Source organism: Hippopotamus amphibius, chromosome 16, assembly GCF_030028045.1.
Source record: "Hippopotamus amphibius kiboko isolate mHipAmp2 chromosome 16, mHipAmp2.hap2, whole genome shotgun sequence".
Classification (NCBI taxonomy): domain Eukaryota; kingdom Metazoa; phylum Chordata; class Mammalia; order Artiodactyla; family Hippopotamidae; genus Hippopotamus; species Hippopotamus amphibius.
In genome coordinates, this window is record NC_080201.1 from 18,659,749 (window position 1) to 18,675,399 (window position 15,651).

A 15,651-nucleotide genomic window follows, 5' to 3' on the forward strand; every position below is an offset into this window, starting at 1 on the left:
ATGTGCTGATGATGTGGAAGTCTCTCTCCTCAACAGTAGGAATCCTTTCCTTTCCTAGTTCCCCTGAGACTTAGGCCCTTGATGTGTCCGGGCAGATGGGAGTGGCATCGGGGTGCTTCTGGAGCAATCATGCTGGAGTCCCTGGCACGCCTGTAGGGAGTCTCCCACCTCAAGGACACTGTAACCAGGGATGGCATCTGGGAGTGGCAAGACAATGAGCCATTTCCTCAGCCCCCCCCCGTACTTCTGTGATTGGGAGTTCCCCTCTGAGTGATGGTGGCGGGGGAAGTGGGTGCTGCCAGAGCGTCTGAACTGGGCACTTGGGGCCTCCATCCTCCTGGCCTGAATGTGGCGTGGCTTCTCCTTGCATCACTGGCATCTGATAGGTGTCTGAGGTGGAAGGGATAGGCTTTTCTGTGTGGGCGCCAGGCTGGCTACCCATCCATTCTCTCTGGGAGTGACAGGGCTTATTCTCTTTGGAGAGGGAAGAATGGTTAGTTGGGTGGCACTCTCTGTCACAGTGTTGTCCCTGGCGTGCAGCACCAGGCATCCTTTGACTCAGAACCCCCTGGACCTGTCTCCCTACAGGGCCTGAGAGCTGTGCAGGGCAACTGAGCCCTCTAGTTTTCTTCTGGCCCTTACATCCCACTATCTTCTGAGACAGCTGGCTCTGGCCCTGTTGTGAGGGTGGTAACTCTCATTCCTGGGCACATCACCCCAGCCTCAGACCAGGCCCATCCAGGGACAGGTACTGCTCATCCTGCCAGGGCTCACGCTTAGAAAGTTGCTGACTTTGGCTCCAGGGCAGGAATAGGGGTTTGGAGGAGGTCCTGTCCTAAAGCTGAGGGTGGTAGGGCTGGAGGGGGTACTTACCCAAGCAGAGGTATGGGAAAGACCACAGTTGCTACTCTCTTAATGGGAAGGAGGACTAAGAACCATGGATTCTTCTAGAGCTGACAGGGATATTTGCATCACTTGCCCTGTTTCATAGATGAGGAATCTGAGACCCAGAGAAGTTAAATGACTTTCCCAGGGGTAGAGCCAGGTCTGCAGCCTCTTTCCAGGGCCCGGAAGTAGCTTCACCATTAGTCTATATAAATGGCACGATGCAGGCAGATTGCTCTACCTGCTTTGCTTTTCTTGAAAAGAAAAATCACAGTAACAAAACTCACAGTCAAGCCCAGTACTGCCCCCAGGTAGTGTGTCAACATGGTCTGACCCCAGTGCCTTGTACTTTAGGCTTCCTGCCAGCCCTTGACTCGTTTCCCTTTCCATTTCAAAAAACATTTCTTGTGCACCTACTGGGGGCCACGTATTATGCTTGGATGTGGCCCCTTGAGTCAGAGAACTTTGGTTGCTTCAAGGGAGAAAATCCCATCTTTAACCAGTTTGGTCAGCCAGACATCAGGCAGGGCAAGCAGAGGAGCAAAGTCTTGGGGACTCAAATGTTGTCTGGGACTTTGTCTTTCTGTCTCTTTCTGTCCTGTCTTTTATCTCTGCTTTCTGCTTATTAGCTTTAATCTGTTAAACTGGCTTTCTACATGAGGTTGGAACAGTGGCAGCACAGAGCTTTGAGACTTGCTCTCCTCCCAGCTCCCTTGTACAAAAATTCTGGGAAGATCTCTTACTGGTCCAGCTTGGGTCAGTGAGAAGACTTACTAGGAGCCTTCCCCACTGTAGCCATGGGGTTGGCACAGGGAAGGAGCTACTTAAGAAAACGAGTGCTATCCCCCAGTGAGGGGGGGCTGGCAGACAAATCCTGGCACTCCTTGTGCCCCTTTCCTGCTGTTTGTTCTTGCAGCCTTAGGGGACAGGTGCCAGGAAGCTTTATGCCCAGTCTCTTCTCAAAAGTTGACAGAACCCAGCCAGTCATCTAGAGGGAATAGTGTTGGTCAGGTGGCCAAGCCTAGAGTCCAGAAACCTTGTAGGGGTTACCTGAAGTTTGTTCTGATGGAGCCCAGTCTTGAGGAGCTCATGCTGTTCTACCTTCAGAGCATCTTCCTCTTCCCTACAGTTGGATTGGGGGCCACCCCAGGAAGGAGGAGGTTTTGCCTTCACCCTCATGAGTACCTGTTTGGAGCTTACTTGAATGTCCCTCAGAATTTAGGAGACCCAGGGATTTCTCTGGTAGTCCAGTGGTTAAGACTCTGCGCTTCCACTGCATGGCCTGGGTTCAATCCCTGGTGGGGGAACTAAAGATCTCACATGCGGCATGGTGTGGCCAAAAAAAAAAAAAAAGATAGGAGACCCAAGCTTCTGAGAGTGTAATCTACAAGACCACTGGCCTTCGTGGAGCCTTTCAGTGCCTCAGTTTCCTTAACCCTCAGATGGGGATTACCATACATACTGATTGGTTTGGAGTCTTGGAGTGTTTCTTACAAGTAGACACCTAGGGTCCATTGACAGTGATGTCTAATTGCTTCCCCTTCATTTTGTAGAGAAGGGAACCAAGGTCTGAGGAGGTTAGTGACTGCCCAGGACCTGCCATCGTGCAGAGACAGTGCTATGTCCAGAACCAGACTGCAGAGGCCCTTCAGGCCACACTGGGTACCCTGGCACCCAGGACTACAGTGTTTCTTTCTAAGAGAGGCCAAATCCCTCTCCTTAAGACCCTAATCTGAGACTGACAACAAAAAACAGACTCGCTGTAGAATGTGCAACAGCAGTTTAGGTTTTTCTTCTGTCTGCCTGATTCCTCAAGAATGGCTGTGGTAGTACCAAGCTTCTGTCTGCTGTACAGCTTCTCAAACCCTAGGGAGAAGGTTCATTGAGGGTGGGGTAATCGAATCCATTTAGAGTAACTTTGTGCCCTTTAACATGTCCTCATCTGTTCTGGGCTTCTGGTGCCTTTCTCTTGTGTTTGTTCTGCCCTTTCTATTCCTTGACTAGCCTGAATTTTTCTCCCAAAGGAAAAACAAAGCCATTGTGTGAGAACAACCTATAGGAAAATCCTCCAGTGACTTCATTTTAAGTTTTCTGCCCACACCACTGTTTGCTTAGTGAGTGTTCCCATGGCAGCCCTGCCACATCTGGGATGAGCCACAGTCACCTCACCTGCCTTGTATTGCCACCCAAATGCTTAAATGTTTAAGACATCTCAAACTTAACGTGTCCTAAAGATCTCTTCCTTCTGCCCATCTTCCCTGTCTCTTAGCAAATGGTGCCACCATCCACCTATTTGCCCAGGACAAAAACCTGGGAGTCATCCTTACTTCCCCTCATACTATCAGTGCCTACATCCAGCAAACCCTGTCGGCTCTGCTCCCAGTCTTTCCTAAGTCGCACTCAGTTCCAGCCCCGCTGGCTGCCTTTCTGTTTCTCAGACATGCTGAGCTCGTTCTCTTTTCCCCAGAATTCTTCCTTCTTATTCTCTCATCAAGCAGAGCTGTGCTCAGGGGTCAGCTCTCAGTGAGGACTAATTTGACTACTCCATTCTGGTCTGTCCTCATCTCCACTCCCATTTCCAGCCCATCCGGCTTTGTTTTCTTCAGAGCACACTTTCTCTACTAGGTGTGTTCTTGTTTGCTTATTGATTTACTTATATATTATGTCTTTTCTGCTCTTTTCACACCACCCACTACCCTCACTTTGTCAGCTCCATGGAGTAGGCCTTTGTTAACTAATTGATAACAGTTGCATGAAGCATGTTCTTTCCAGAGGATGGGAAAGTAGCACAGTGGTCTTATATCAAGCTGCTGCTGCAGCCACTGTTACTAAATGAGTAGTATAATAACATTATGTTTTTAACTCAAGCTGCCTTTCACACACATGCATATACATCTTATACACACAACACAGGCTGTTAATTGTGTTTGGAAAAAATATTGGCTATGAAATGATAGCTTCAGTTGAAGATACATTACAGCTCTGTGATTTTCTTTGAAAAGCTTTTAACTTATAGCACTTTGAAGAACAGAAGAGAATTAGCTGAGGTGTTGCTTCTCTGCATCTGATCATTCCAGTTGCTTAGAAACTTTTTCTATAGCCATAGCAGACTGTGTTAGTTGCCTGTTGCTACTGTAACAATAGTAGTGGCTTAAAATAATCATTTTATAATTGTGGAGGACAGAAGTCCTAAAATCAAGGCGTCAGCAGGGTGGTGGTCTTTCTGGAGGCTCTTGGGGAGAATCTGTTTCCTTGCCTTTTCTAGTTTCTAGAGTCCACCTACATTCCTTGACTTACGGCCCCCATCCTCCATCTTCAAAGCCAGCAGTGTAATAATATCTTTTATTCTCTCTCTGCTTCCACCATCATGTCACCTTTTCTGACTTGACTCTCCCGATTCTCTCTTACAAGTACCCTTGTATTGCATTACCCCACCCTCCCTGCCCTCCGATAATCCAGGATAATATCCCCATTTCAAGACCTTGACTTAATCACTTCTGCAAAATCTTTATTACCATGCAAGGTAGCATATTTCACAGGTTCTAGAGATTAGGACCTGGACATCTTTGGGAGGCCTTATTCAGTGTATCACAGGGACTATGAATTTTCTTCCTCTGAGCAAATCTGTATAATTGATAAATCGTTTGGGAATTGAAGAAAAACAAAACAAAACAGGAAAATGTATCTAGTTTTCAGCCAAACTGAGGTGATGGTGAATCCTGAATTGGCCGTAAGTAAGTATTTTGGTTTTTTAGTTTTTAAAAAATTTAAAGTCCGTATTTATAGCTTCAGTGGCTCGAGTTAAAAATCTGAAAATTCTGTAGTAGGTTTGTCAAAATAATTATATAGTTTGTTTTTGAAGAAAGGTATTCAGAATACTTAAATTTTTATTTTAGGTCTTTGAAAATGTAAGCATCTATTGTTTTGGTGATTGTTATTGAGCTCCCATACACTGAGACAAAAATAGCTTCCAAGTATCCTTGAGTCACTGACTAAGTTGGAAACAGTTCTTCCGGATGATTTCACTTGCTTTAATAAATCAAATGGCCACTTTTGTGTTGGTTTTTAAAGAGTATCTACTGCTTCAATTGGAGAAAGCTTAAAAAAAAAAAAAGGAAAGAAAGAAAGAAGAAAACCTTCCAGCTTGTGTCTTCTACCTTCTAGACATTAAAGTCTGCATAAAAGGTCTGTCACACAGGATCATCCTTGTGTGAGAAAGAAGTGGGCTGGAACTAGTCACTACACGCAAACATACATACATGTATATGTACACACCTGTGTCATCTCTCAGACTCCTGCTGGTGGGGGTTAGGGAAGGGTTAGAAAGCGGTGAGTGAGACAGGAACAGTCCCAGGAACAGTGACTGGTGATTGAAACCAGAATTGATCAAGGATGTGGTATGCTAGGGGAGGACCAAAGAATGTTATGGAAATCTTCAAGGGGCAAGCATTGGCAAACCCTGATGCACTGACAAAAGGGAGGACCCAGTGGGCATCGGTCAGCAGCTGTGGGCATAGTTCTGAGAGGAACCATAGGACCAGCAAGCAGCCCCCCTACAAGGATTCTTTGGGGAGGGCTAGGATGGGCAGTGGCGTTGCCGGACAGTCTTTCCTCACAGCCACGTGGCCTCAGGAGGGGGTAAGCAGTGGACTTGGCTTTAGGGAAGGCTGTGCTGGTCAAGCAGCATTGAGAGCCCCACCGCTGTCCCTGGCATCCCAGGCCCCTGGAGCAGAAGTTTGGGTTTCTAGCAGCTGCAGGGTACTGTAGCAGAATAGCCCATGTGGGGAGACTCCATGTTGAGAACTCAGGCCTCTGGCCTGATGCCTGGTGCTCTTGGCTTTCTCTGAATTACACATATGTCCTTTGCATGTGGGAAGTGGGGCTTCTTGCTTAGGAATCCTTTTCGAGTAGGCACTGTAATCTTCACAAAAGCTATCAGAACTAATTGGTTAGTTTAACAAGGATGCAGGATACCAGATGAATATATAAAAAATCAAATATGTGTGTGTTTAATAGCTTTCCTGAGATAAAATTTATATACCATAAAATCTGCTCTTTCAAAATTTACAGTTCCGTGGTTTTTAGCTTGTTTACAGAGTTGTGCAGCCATTATCAAATCTAATTTTAGAATATTTTTATCACTCCGGAAAGAAACCTTGACCCCATCCTCCCACTCCCAAAATCAATTATATTTTTATATAATACCAAGAAACAATTAGAAAATAAAATTTAAAAACAGCATAACATCGAAAGTGAAATACTTAGAGATAAATTTGTCAAAACAAGGGCTTCCTAGGTGGCGCAGTGGTTAAGAATCTGCCTGCCAATGCAGGGGACACGGGTTCGATCCCTGTTCCGGGAAGATCTCACATGCCGCGGAGCAACTAAGCCCATGCGCCACAACTATTGAGCCTGCACTTTAGAGCCCGTGAGCCACAACTATTGAGCCCATGTGCTGCAACTACTGAAGCCCACTCTCCTAGAGCCCGTGCTCCTCAACAAGAGAAGCCACGGCAATGAGGAGCCTGCACACCGCAATGAAGAGTAGCTCCCACTCACCGCAACTAAAGAAAGCCCGCACACAGCAAAAAAAAAAAAAAAAAAGACCCAACACAGCCAACTAAATAAATAAATAAATAAATTTATTTATTTAAAAAAAAATTTGTCAAAACAGTGTTGAGAGGACTTTCCTGGTAGCACAGTGGTTAAGAATCCACCTGCCAGTGCAGGAGACATGGGTTCGATTCCTGGGCCCGGAAGATCCCACATGCTGTGGAGCAGCTCAGCCCGTGTGCCACAGCTACTGAGCCTGTGCTCTAGAGCCCTTGAGCCACAGCTGCTGAGCCCATGTGCCACAACTATTGAACTCCATGTGCCTGGAGCCTGTGCACTGTAATGAAGAGCAGCTCCTGCTCACTGCAACTAGAGAAGGCCTACGTGTAGCAACGAAGACCCAACACAGCCATAAGTAAATAAATTAAAAAAACAAAAAAACACTGTTGAGAGAAATTAAAGAAGACCTAAATAAATGGAGAGGTATACGATGTTCATGGATTTGAATAATCAATATGATTAAAGTACGTATTCTCTTCAAATTGATCTGTAGATTCAACACAATCCCAATCAAAATCCCAACAGGAAATCAACTATACACCAATAAAAAAAAAGATAAAAAAAAGAATCCCAGCAGGTCTTTGAAAGATACTGCTAAGAAAATGAAAAAGACAAGCCACAGACTGGGAGAAAATATTTGCAAAACACATTTTGTGTCCAAAATATATCTAGAACCCTTACAGCTCAATAAGATATACAACCTGATTTTTTTTTTAAATGGGTTAAAGATTTGAAGACAGTTCAACAATTTTCTAATAAACTAATGGTAAATAAATGTATGAAAAGATGCTTAGCATCCTTGGACATTGGGGAAATGCAAATTAAAGCCACTACATACCTACTAAAATGTCTAAGAGAAAAAGAAAAAAACAAAATAACTGACAGTATCAAGTGCTGGTGAGATTGTGGAACTCATACATTGCTGGTGGGAATGCAAAACTACAGCTACTTTGGAAAACAGTTTGGCAGTTTCTTATCAAGTAAAGCATATACTTATCTTGTGACCCAGCAGTACCACTTCTAAGTATTTACTTAAGAGAAGTGAAAACCTGTGTCTGCACAGAGACCTGTATACAAATATTTATTGGCTTTATTCATAATAGCAAAAATTAGAAACAACTATATGTCATCAGCCAGTGAATGGACAAACTGTGGTATGTCCATACAATGGAGTACTACTCAGCAGTAAAAAGAAACAAAATATGGGTACATCTAACAGTGTGGATGAATCTCAAATGCATTGCGCTAAGCGAAAGAAGCCAGACACAAGAAACTTCATATTCTGTGATTCCATTTATATGACATTCTGGAAAAGGCAAAACCATAGGAACAAATCATATCAGTGTTGCCAAAGACTTGGGGGTGACTGGAGTGGAATTGACTGCAGAGGCATGAGGGAAAACTTTTTGGAATGATGAAAATGTTCTATCTCTTGATCGTGGTGGTGGTAACGTTTGTTAAAACTTGTTGAACTATCAATTAAAAAGGAAGACTCATTACATTTAAATTATACTTCAGTTAAAAAAAAATTAAAAAATACTACCACCATGATACACCTCAGAGTTGAGTTCGAGCCCCTTCTCCTTCATGAGGTTTTCCCCAACCACCTCCTTGTTTCATTGCCCTCTGGTAAGTCCCTTCCATGGTTTTGGTTCCTGTTAACTACAGCGTGGGCTCCCTTCTTCGGTAGGACTGCCTCAGCTCCTCAGGGCAGTGACTTGCTAAACTCACCGCTCATTTAGCACAGCCAGACCCTGCCCACAGCCATGAGAGGCCAGGAGTGCTGGTGAGGTGGTAGCAGGCTGGGGAGAGGGGCTCAGACCTGGTTGGGCTTACGTGACTGTCTTGTTCTTCTCTCAAGTACCTCACCTCAGCTCTTGCTCTCTTTTCCCCCACAGGTTGGGATAAACATTCCTACGGTTACCATGGTGATGATGGGCATTCCTTCTGCTCCTCGGGGACTGGCCAGCCCTATGGTCCCACATTCACTACAGGAGACGTGATTGGCTGCTGTGTCAATCTCATTAATGGCACTTGCTTCTATACCAAGAATGGCCACAGCCTTGGTGGGTACATATGGGACCTTGGAGGGGTCTGCCCTGTGGAGCCACTTTGGTTGGTGAGAGGTTTTGAAGCCAAAGCAGTGTTATAGGTCCTCTGCTGAGCTCTGGGCAACTGTAGCCATTTCCAAGCATTGGAGCCTGAAAGGGGAAGGGAGGGTATAGGGGTGATCCCTTTGCTAATCAGCATTTATTGAGTCTGGGTCATTGCTGAGAGAGCAGCAGTGTCGTGGTCATGCTCCTGGCCTGTGTGACGTTCATTGGAGCAAGGTTTAGGGTTCATGAGAAGTTTGAGGGGCCCTAGTACATACTTGACAGCAGCAGTGATTTGTATGCCTGTCGCCTGGACCCAGACTTTGGCTGGCCCTTCTACAGGGCGCTGGTTACTATGGAGCAACAGTGAGGGCTGCTCTAGTACAGGAGGTAAACAGACAGGCTGGAGACAGATGGGGCCAGGTCTCTTCTGCCCTGTTTGGGGTTAACAGACAGCAACCTGGACAGAGTTATGTTGCAAAGGTTAACCCTTTGGTTAAACTGAGAAGGATGGACTGATTGGAGTAAGGGCTGAGGAACAGATAGGTGGTGTGAGCCGTGGCCATGGTGATGGGTGCAGGCAGTGGAGAACAGGCCTGCAAAGGCCTAGGGGTGGCATGGCAGGGCTTAGTGACAGATGGGGTGTACTGGCAAGAAGGGAACATGGGAAAGTGTCTGGATTATTGTTGCTGTCAACCAGGATCAGAAACCCAAGAGGAGCAGCAGTCAGTGGAGGGCCTTGGGAGCTCTGGAGGATTCCTTGAAGGGCAGTCCTGTATACATACAGAAATTTAGGATTAGAACTTGAGAGAGAGAGGAACTTTGGCTCTTTTGACATCTTGCCCTAGTAGGGCTGCCTGCTATTTGGCCCTTGAGTGAGTGGAGCCCATGGCCAAAGTGGCCCTGAGGTGGTATGTAACTGCTGGGCCTGACTGCCTGAGTTTGCAGAGGTCTCTAATCTGGCAGAACCCTACCAGCCAGGTTGACCACAGGCCTTGCCAGGAAAGGAAGCTGGGCATTTTACTTTGAACCCAACTTGTAGGACACTCACTTCCCCTGGTTTGAGGGGTAGTCACAGGTGGCTGCCACTCCCCACATCCCCTCTGTGGCTTCTTCAGGAGATGAGCCCAGGCAAAATCAGGGTGCCTGAGTGAAAATCAGGTTTACTTGTGGCTGGGGCTGAGTGATCAGGAGCCAGCATTCCTCAACAGGGCAGTCAGATGCCACAGTCTGGAATGGGCAGCCAAGAGTATAGCACAGACACCACAGAGCTGACCCAGGTGCACGTCCGGAGAAACTCTCCTCTGAAATTCATGGCCACCTAGCTGCAGTTGCTGGTATCCAGCCTGTGAGGAGCTACCTGGCAAGGCCAAGGTCTCAGAATGACTCCTCATTCTCCACTCTGTTCTCTGACTCCAGCTATTTCTTGCCTCTTGACTTTTCTGCTGTCAGAGTCCCAGGGGCCACTGTTATGGGCTCTCAGTCTTACCCAAGCCCTGTTTCACTTGCCCCTCCAAGCCAGGCCCAGTCCTGCCCCTCTGCTCTGGATACCTGCTCTCCTTACATCTCTTCAGCTTATCCACACTTTGCTCAGAGCATGGCACCTGCCTTGGGACCTAAGATTTGGGGCATATCTGCTGTCCCCTCTGCACCTGCATCTCCCTTCTCTGGGCCCTAAGCTCTTTGTCTGTCACATCCCTAGGTCCCTGAGGAGCTCCTGGCCACCTTAATGTCAGCCAAGACCCCCACACTGTTTTTAAAAACTCATCTCGGGCTCCCCCGGTGGCGCAGTGGTTAAGAATCCGCCTGCCAAGGCAGGGGACACGGGTTTGATCCCTGGTCTGGGACTATCCCACATGCTGTGGAGCAACTAAGCCCGTGCGCCACAACTACTGAGCCTGTACTCTAGAGCCCGCAAGCCGCAACTACTGAAGCCCATGCACCTAGAGCCTGTGCTCTGCAGCAAGAGAAGCCACCGCAGTGAGAATCCTGCTTACTGCAACGAAGAGTAGCCCCCGCTCACCACAGCTAGAGAAAGCCCATGCGCAGCAACAAAGATCCAACACAGCCAATAAATAAATAAATTTATTAAAAAAAAAAAAAAACAACAACTCATCTCCCAGGACTTCCATGGGGGTCCAGTGGTTAAAACTGCGCACTTCCACTGCAGGGGGCATGGGTTCGATCCCTGGTTGGGGGACTAAGATCCCATGTGCTGCGCAGCGTGGCCAAAAAACCAAAAAATAAAAACTCTTCCCTAGTACGTGTTTATATAGACCCCATGTAGGACCTCACACATCTTGTAATTAAACTTCCTTTAGGCCTATATTATCATTTTTCCAGCCTGTCAGGATCTTCTTTGGTCTTGCTTATTCTATCTTGAATATTTGGTATCCTCTTCACTGTATTAACCTAAATTTTGATAAACATGTTTTCATCAAGATATTGATAAAAATATTGGAAGAGGACAAGGCTGGATTTGAGCCCTTCAGCCTGTAGCTTATCCAGGCAGACACCAGCCATTTAAGGATCACTGCATTATGTTAGTTTGAAACTCATGTTTTTCTGTCTTGTCCACAAGGATACTACTGAGACCTTACTAAAAAATGGATATGCCCTGTCCTCTACATTTTCTAGATCACAAAATTTAATGGAAAGTCAATGAACTCTGAGTGATAGATTTTTTGGTGAATCTTCTAATGACCTTGTTTCCTTTTCACAAGCCAGCTTATCAGTATAATGTGCTTCAGAATCTCCTGCAGGATCAATGAGCCAATCACTGCTCTCTAACCTCAGAACCTTTCTCCCTTTACAGAAGCAGAGTGATGTTTCCTGCCTCTGTCTGCCCTGCTCCTTTTATTTGCTTCATCCTCCTCTGTCACAGCACTCACCCTGTGTGTCATTGGTCAGTTGTCTGTGTAATTGCTAGTTGCACGCCATCTCTCTTGCTGGAGTTGGCAGCACTTTTAGGGCCAGGCTTACAGCTGATTTCTTAGTGCCTATCTCAGGGCCTGGCTTCTGGGAGGTCTCAGCAAATACTTGACGGGAGAACGAATGAACACTGAGTGAATGGAGACTGGAGACTGACGTGTCACCTACAAGTGGTCCATGTGCTTTCAGAGTAATTGTTTTTTTTTTTTGGCCGCACCATGCAGCCTGCAGGATCTTAGTTCTCCAACCAGGGATCAAACCCACACCCGTTGCAGTGGAAGCGCAGATTCTTAACCACTGGACTGCCAGGGAAGTCCCCAGAGTAATTTTTATACAGGCTCTTTATACCCTCAGCCTCAGTGACCCCTGAGCTATGTCTGTTTGGCTCAGGGTACTTCTTAGCAGGTTTGAATGTCCTATTTGCATCCTGGATCTTTGCCTGGACCTTCTCAGATCTTCCCGTGAGCCATCTCAGATCTTGCCATCACAGTGGCTTTGCGGAGGCTCCCAGAAACCTGCAGGGCTGGGGGTAGCAGTGTTGCCCTTGTTCAGTGCAATAGGGGGTGGAAAAGCCTCTTTCCTTATCCTCCTGGAAGCACCTCAAGGCCTTGTCCTTCCTGAGTGCCATTGTGAGATAGAGCTAGGCAAGCCCAGGTAGATCATCTCCTGGGCAGGAGTCTGGCAGTTGCCTCGCCCTGTGGCACAACTACAGCCAACTTGTACCTAGACCTCACAGTTTAAAGCAGCTTTCACAGAGAATCTGTTTTGCCTTTATTCTTGAGATGTTGGGTGTGTTGTTACTCCCGTTTATCAAATGGGCTCAGAGAGGTTGGGTAGCTTGCCAAAGGTCACACTACATGTAATTGATGGCACATGGACTCTGCCTTCTTCCAGGGTTCTGTGGGCCTCTCCGTGAGTCTGGGAGTACAGCAGCAGTAGCTTGGCCACACTGAGATCCACGGGGGCAGTTCCCATGCAGACAGTGAGGGGCTTCCAGATTTCCATCCTGCTAGTTCTGTGACTACTGACTCTGCATGTGGGGCTCAAGAGTGGCCTCAGGCAGGCAGGTCATGGGTTTATGAATTTCTTTTACTGAAGAGCAGAGTAGCCCAGTAAAGAATGTAAACAGTCTCCCTGTGCCTTGGTTTTTTCATATGTAAGCTAGTGTCAGAGATAGTATACACCTTCCAGGGTTGTTCTGAGGATTAAATGCTTCCTTGTAAGCCCAGTGCCCAGCGCAGAGGAAGCATGTGGGATGCTTGCTTGACTGGCTATCAGGATTCTGGCCCCAGGTTTACTGGGAGACCTATCATCAGACCCTCACCTGTTCTTCTCTCTTGCTGGGTTTCAGTTTCTTTCCTGGGTGGAGTTGAGGGAGCAGACGGGGAGGTCTAAGTAGTCAGTGGTATGAAAACCTCTCAGGCCAAAAGCTTAGGAGCTTCTAAAAGATATAAGAATTTATCTAGAAAATGGGAAGGCTGTGAGTCCTTGGGAGAGTCTCCTTGGACCTTGAGTCATTTCTCAATCTGCAAAATAGGAGTGTTCTGGTAGATATGCTGAGGCCCCTCTCCTGTTCAGGGCTGCTCATATATTTGGGGTCCCGCTCCCATGTGCCCACACTTCTGATTGAGGACTAAATTCCCTAGAAATTCAGCTTCTTCTTTTGGCGGGAGGGTTCAGAGGGTACATAGGCCAGTGTTAACCTGGGCTTTGTCAACGCAGAATCTCTGGGGACTCGGGGCAAGTATGGGCTGAAGATGGGCAGCTGCCACCCTTTCTGTCTCCACTGCTCTGTCAGCTTAGAGATGATGTTGGAGCATCAGACTAGGAATGAGTCCAGTCCCACTAGTTTCTGCTGGTTTTATGACTGCTGGCAAATCATTTAACCTCTGAGGCTTACTTTCCACATCTGTAAAATGGGGACAAGAAAGCCTGCTCCCCAGAGTTGGTATGAGGATCAGATGAGGTAATGGACAGAAAAGGGCCTGGGGTACACAGTAGGTCTTCATAAATACATGTTCGATCAAGAGAACGATCAGGCCTGGAGAGGCCTTAGGGTAGATCATTTGGGTTTAGTCCTAGCAAGTTTTCCCTGAGAGGGTAGAAATGCTGTGGACAAATACCCAAATATCCAACTTCACTTCTGGCCAAGCCACTCAGCAAAGGAAAGGCCAGGGTGAAAACCTACCAGGGCCTGGCTCGTGCGTGTCTTCCACCATAGGGGAGATATGGCGACCAGCCCCTCCCCCAGCCATTGTGAGGGACCCTCTGGGGGCCCACAGAGGCATGGAAAACGAAGTGGCCTGATGACTGTTCCCTTCCCTTCACAGGTATAGCCTTCACAGACCTCCCGGTAAGTACTGCTGTTGGGTCTCCTGCTCTGGCCCTTGGGGCTGACAGGGGTAGGGCATGGTGTTACCTGCAAGTTCAGGGTGTGGAGTCCCATCTTTCCCCAACCAGGGATGTGTGCTGTGCCTTCAGCTTGAAGGTACCAGTAGGGGGTACCTGCCAGCCTTCTTCTCTCTCCAGCAGCAAGGCCTGGACTCTTAGCAGGTGACTCTTAGTGATTTGTGGCATTTCCAAAGGCAGCTGGAGGGTGGGGGACTGTGTGGGCAGAGATGAGGTAGCTCCATGGCTCAGCTGGTCTGAACCAGTTCTTTGTGGCTTATAGCCAGTGGACTGGCATGCAGAGTATAGAAGATTGTTCCTGAACTGTTAGGGAGCCAAGTCCCTGTGCATACCCATCAGAGATTCCTGAGGAAAGCCAGTGCCCTAGGGGACTGAGCCTGCTACTGTGCAGGGTACCCCTGAGCCAGAGAGGTGAGTTTTGTGGGGTTTTCCCCTCTTAGAAAAGGGCGAGGTTTCCGGCTGGCTTAGTTCAGGGCTCATCCCTCCTCCTGCGCCCCAGTCCTTCTTTGTTACGAGTCATCACAGGTCTCTCACATGTAGGACCTCCACGCCCGCAATGCTGGGAGCCTGGCCTGGCTCTGTGTGCCCTTGCTGGGTTCTGGAAGGAGGAAAGGTTTGCTGACTCTGGGGGCTCTGCTTAGGGATCCTGGGCTCTCCCCTGTGATGCTCTAAGAATAGGAAATGCCCCTGTGATCTGAGGGGTCTTCTGAAGGCTAGACTGCAACATGCAGGATCCTGTTAGAACTTCTGTCTATGTATCAAAATCCTTCCCTCCTACCTGCAGTCCCCAGAGAGGGGCTGCAGTCCGAGGCAGATAGAACAGACACAGGAAGAGAATTCTGACCCTGAGTGGGGAAGAGTCTAGCGGTGGAGATGTGACATGAAGCATCCAGACGTGAATGTGATGGTATTCTGTGCCAAGTGCTAGAAAGGCTGAACCCAGTGTGCAGTAACAGCACGTGACAGTCAGGAATGATACACGGGCCTGAGGATGGAAGGTGGAAGAGAAGACTGGGGGCCCAGGGACAATGGGGAGGAGGCTGGTGAGACATGGGGCTCTAGCCGTGGGAGCCATAGGAGACATGGAGCGAGGGAGTGACCTGGCACAAGCTGGTCAAGGCAGGGGAGCCCCACACCCGGAGGGACATGCCCAAACCTCACTGGCCAGAAGATCCTGCTCTTAGTGAACCTCAGACAGGAAGGGCAGCAGCCTTTCTTTACCCTTTTCCAGTGTCAGGGGGTCTAAATCATCTAACCCCCTTGGCCATACTCTCCTCTTCCTCCCCTCCTTTCCTTTCTCCCCTCATCCCTTCCTGCCCGCTTATATACCCCCATTTTTGTGGCAAAGGGATCCTTGGTCCTGGATCTTTCTGAGAGGAGCCATCATCCACCCCTGCAGCAGATCTTCACGGGCGCACCTGCAGGGTTGTGGAGCCCGGCCTGCCTCTCTGTGCCCTGGCCAAGTCCCAAAGGGGGACCTTGGGCTTTGGGGACACGACAGCCTCTGATGCAGGGCAGGAGACTCCATGTTGAGCCTGGCTTGCTTTTTTTTGTTTGGCTTTCTCCCCTCAGACTTTGGGGAGTAGTGTCTCTGCCATGGAGGTGGGTAGAATGTGGCTTAGCCCTGCCTCCGCCAGCCATGCTGCGATTCTCTCAAAACCAAAGCAACGGCCTGCAGGAGCCAGCGCCTTCCCCTCTGTGCCAGGGGTGAGATGAGGCG

General features: G+C 48.0%; 1 protein-coding gene across 1 annotated transcript in view; it reads left to right on the forward strand.

Annotated features, from left to right (window-relative positions):
- The window catches only part of RANBP10 (RAN binding protein 10), a 72,577-nt gene that overhangs the window by 46,106 nt on the left and 10,820 nt on the right, over nt 1–15,651 (forward strand). The window contains exons 4-5 of the mRNA XM_057711663.1: nt 8,397–8,564; nt 13,853–13,875. Of these exons, the coding sequence (XP_057567646.1) occupies nt 8,397–8,564; nt 13,853–13,875 (191 nt within the window). The remainder of the gene's footprint in view (nt 1–8,396; nt 8,565–13,852; nt 13,876–15,651) is intronic.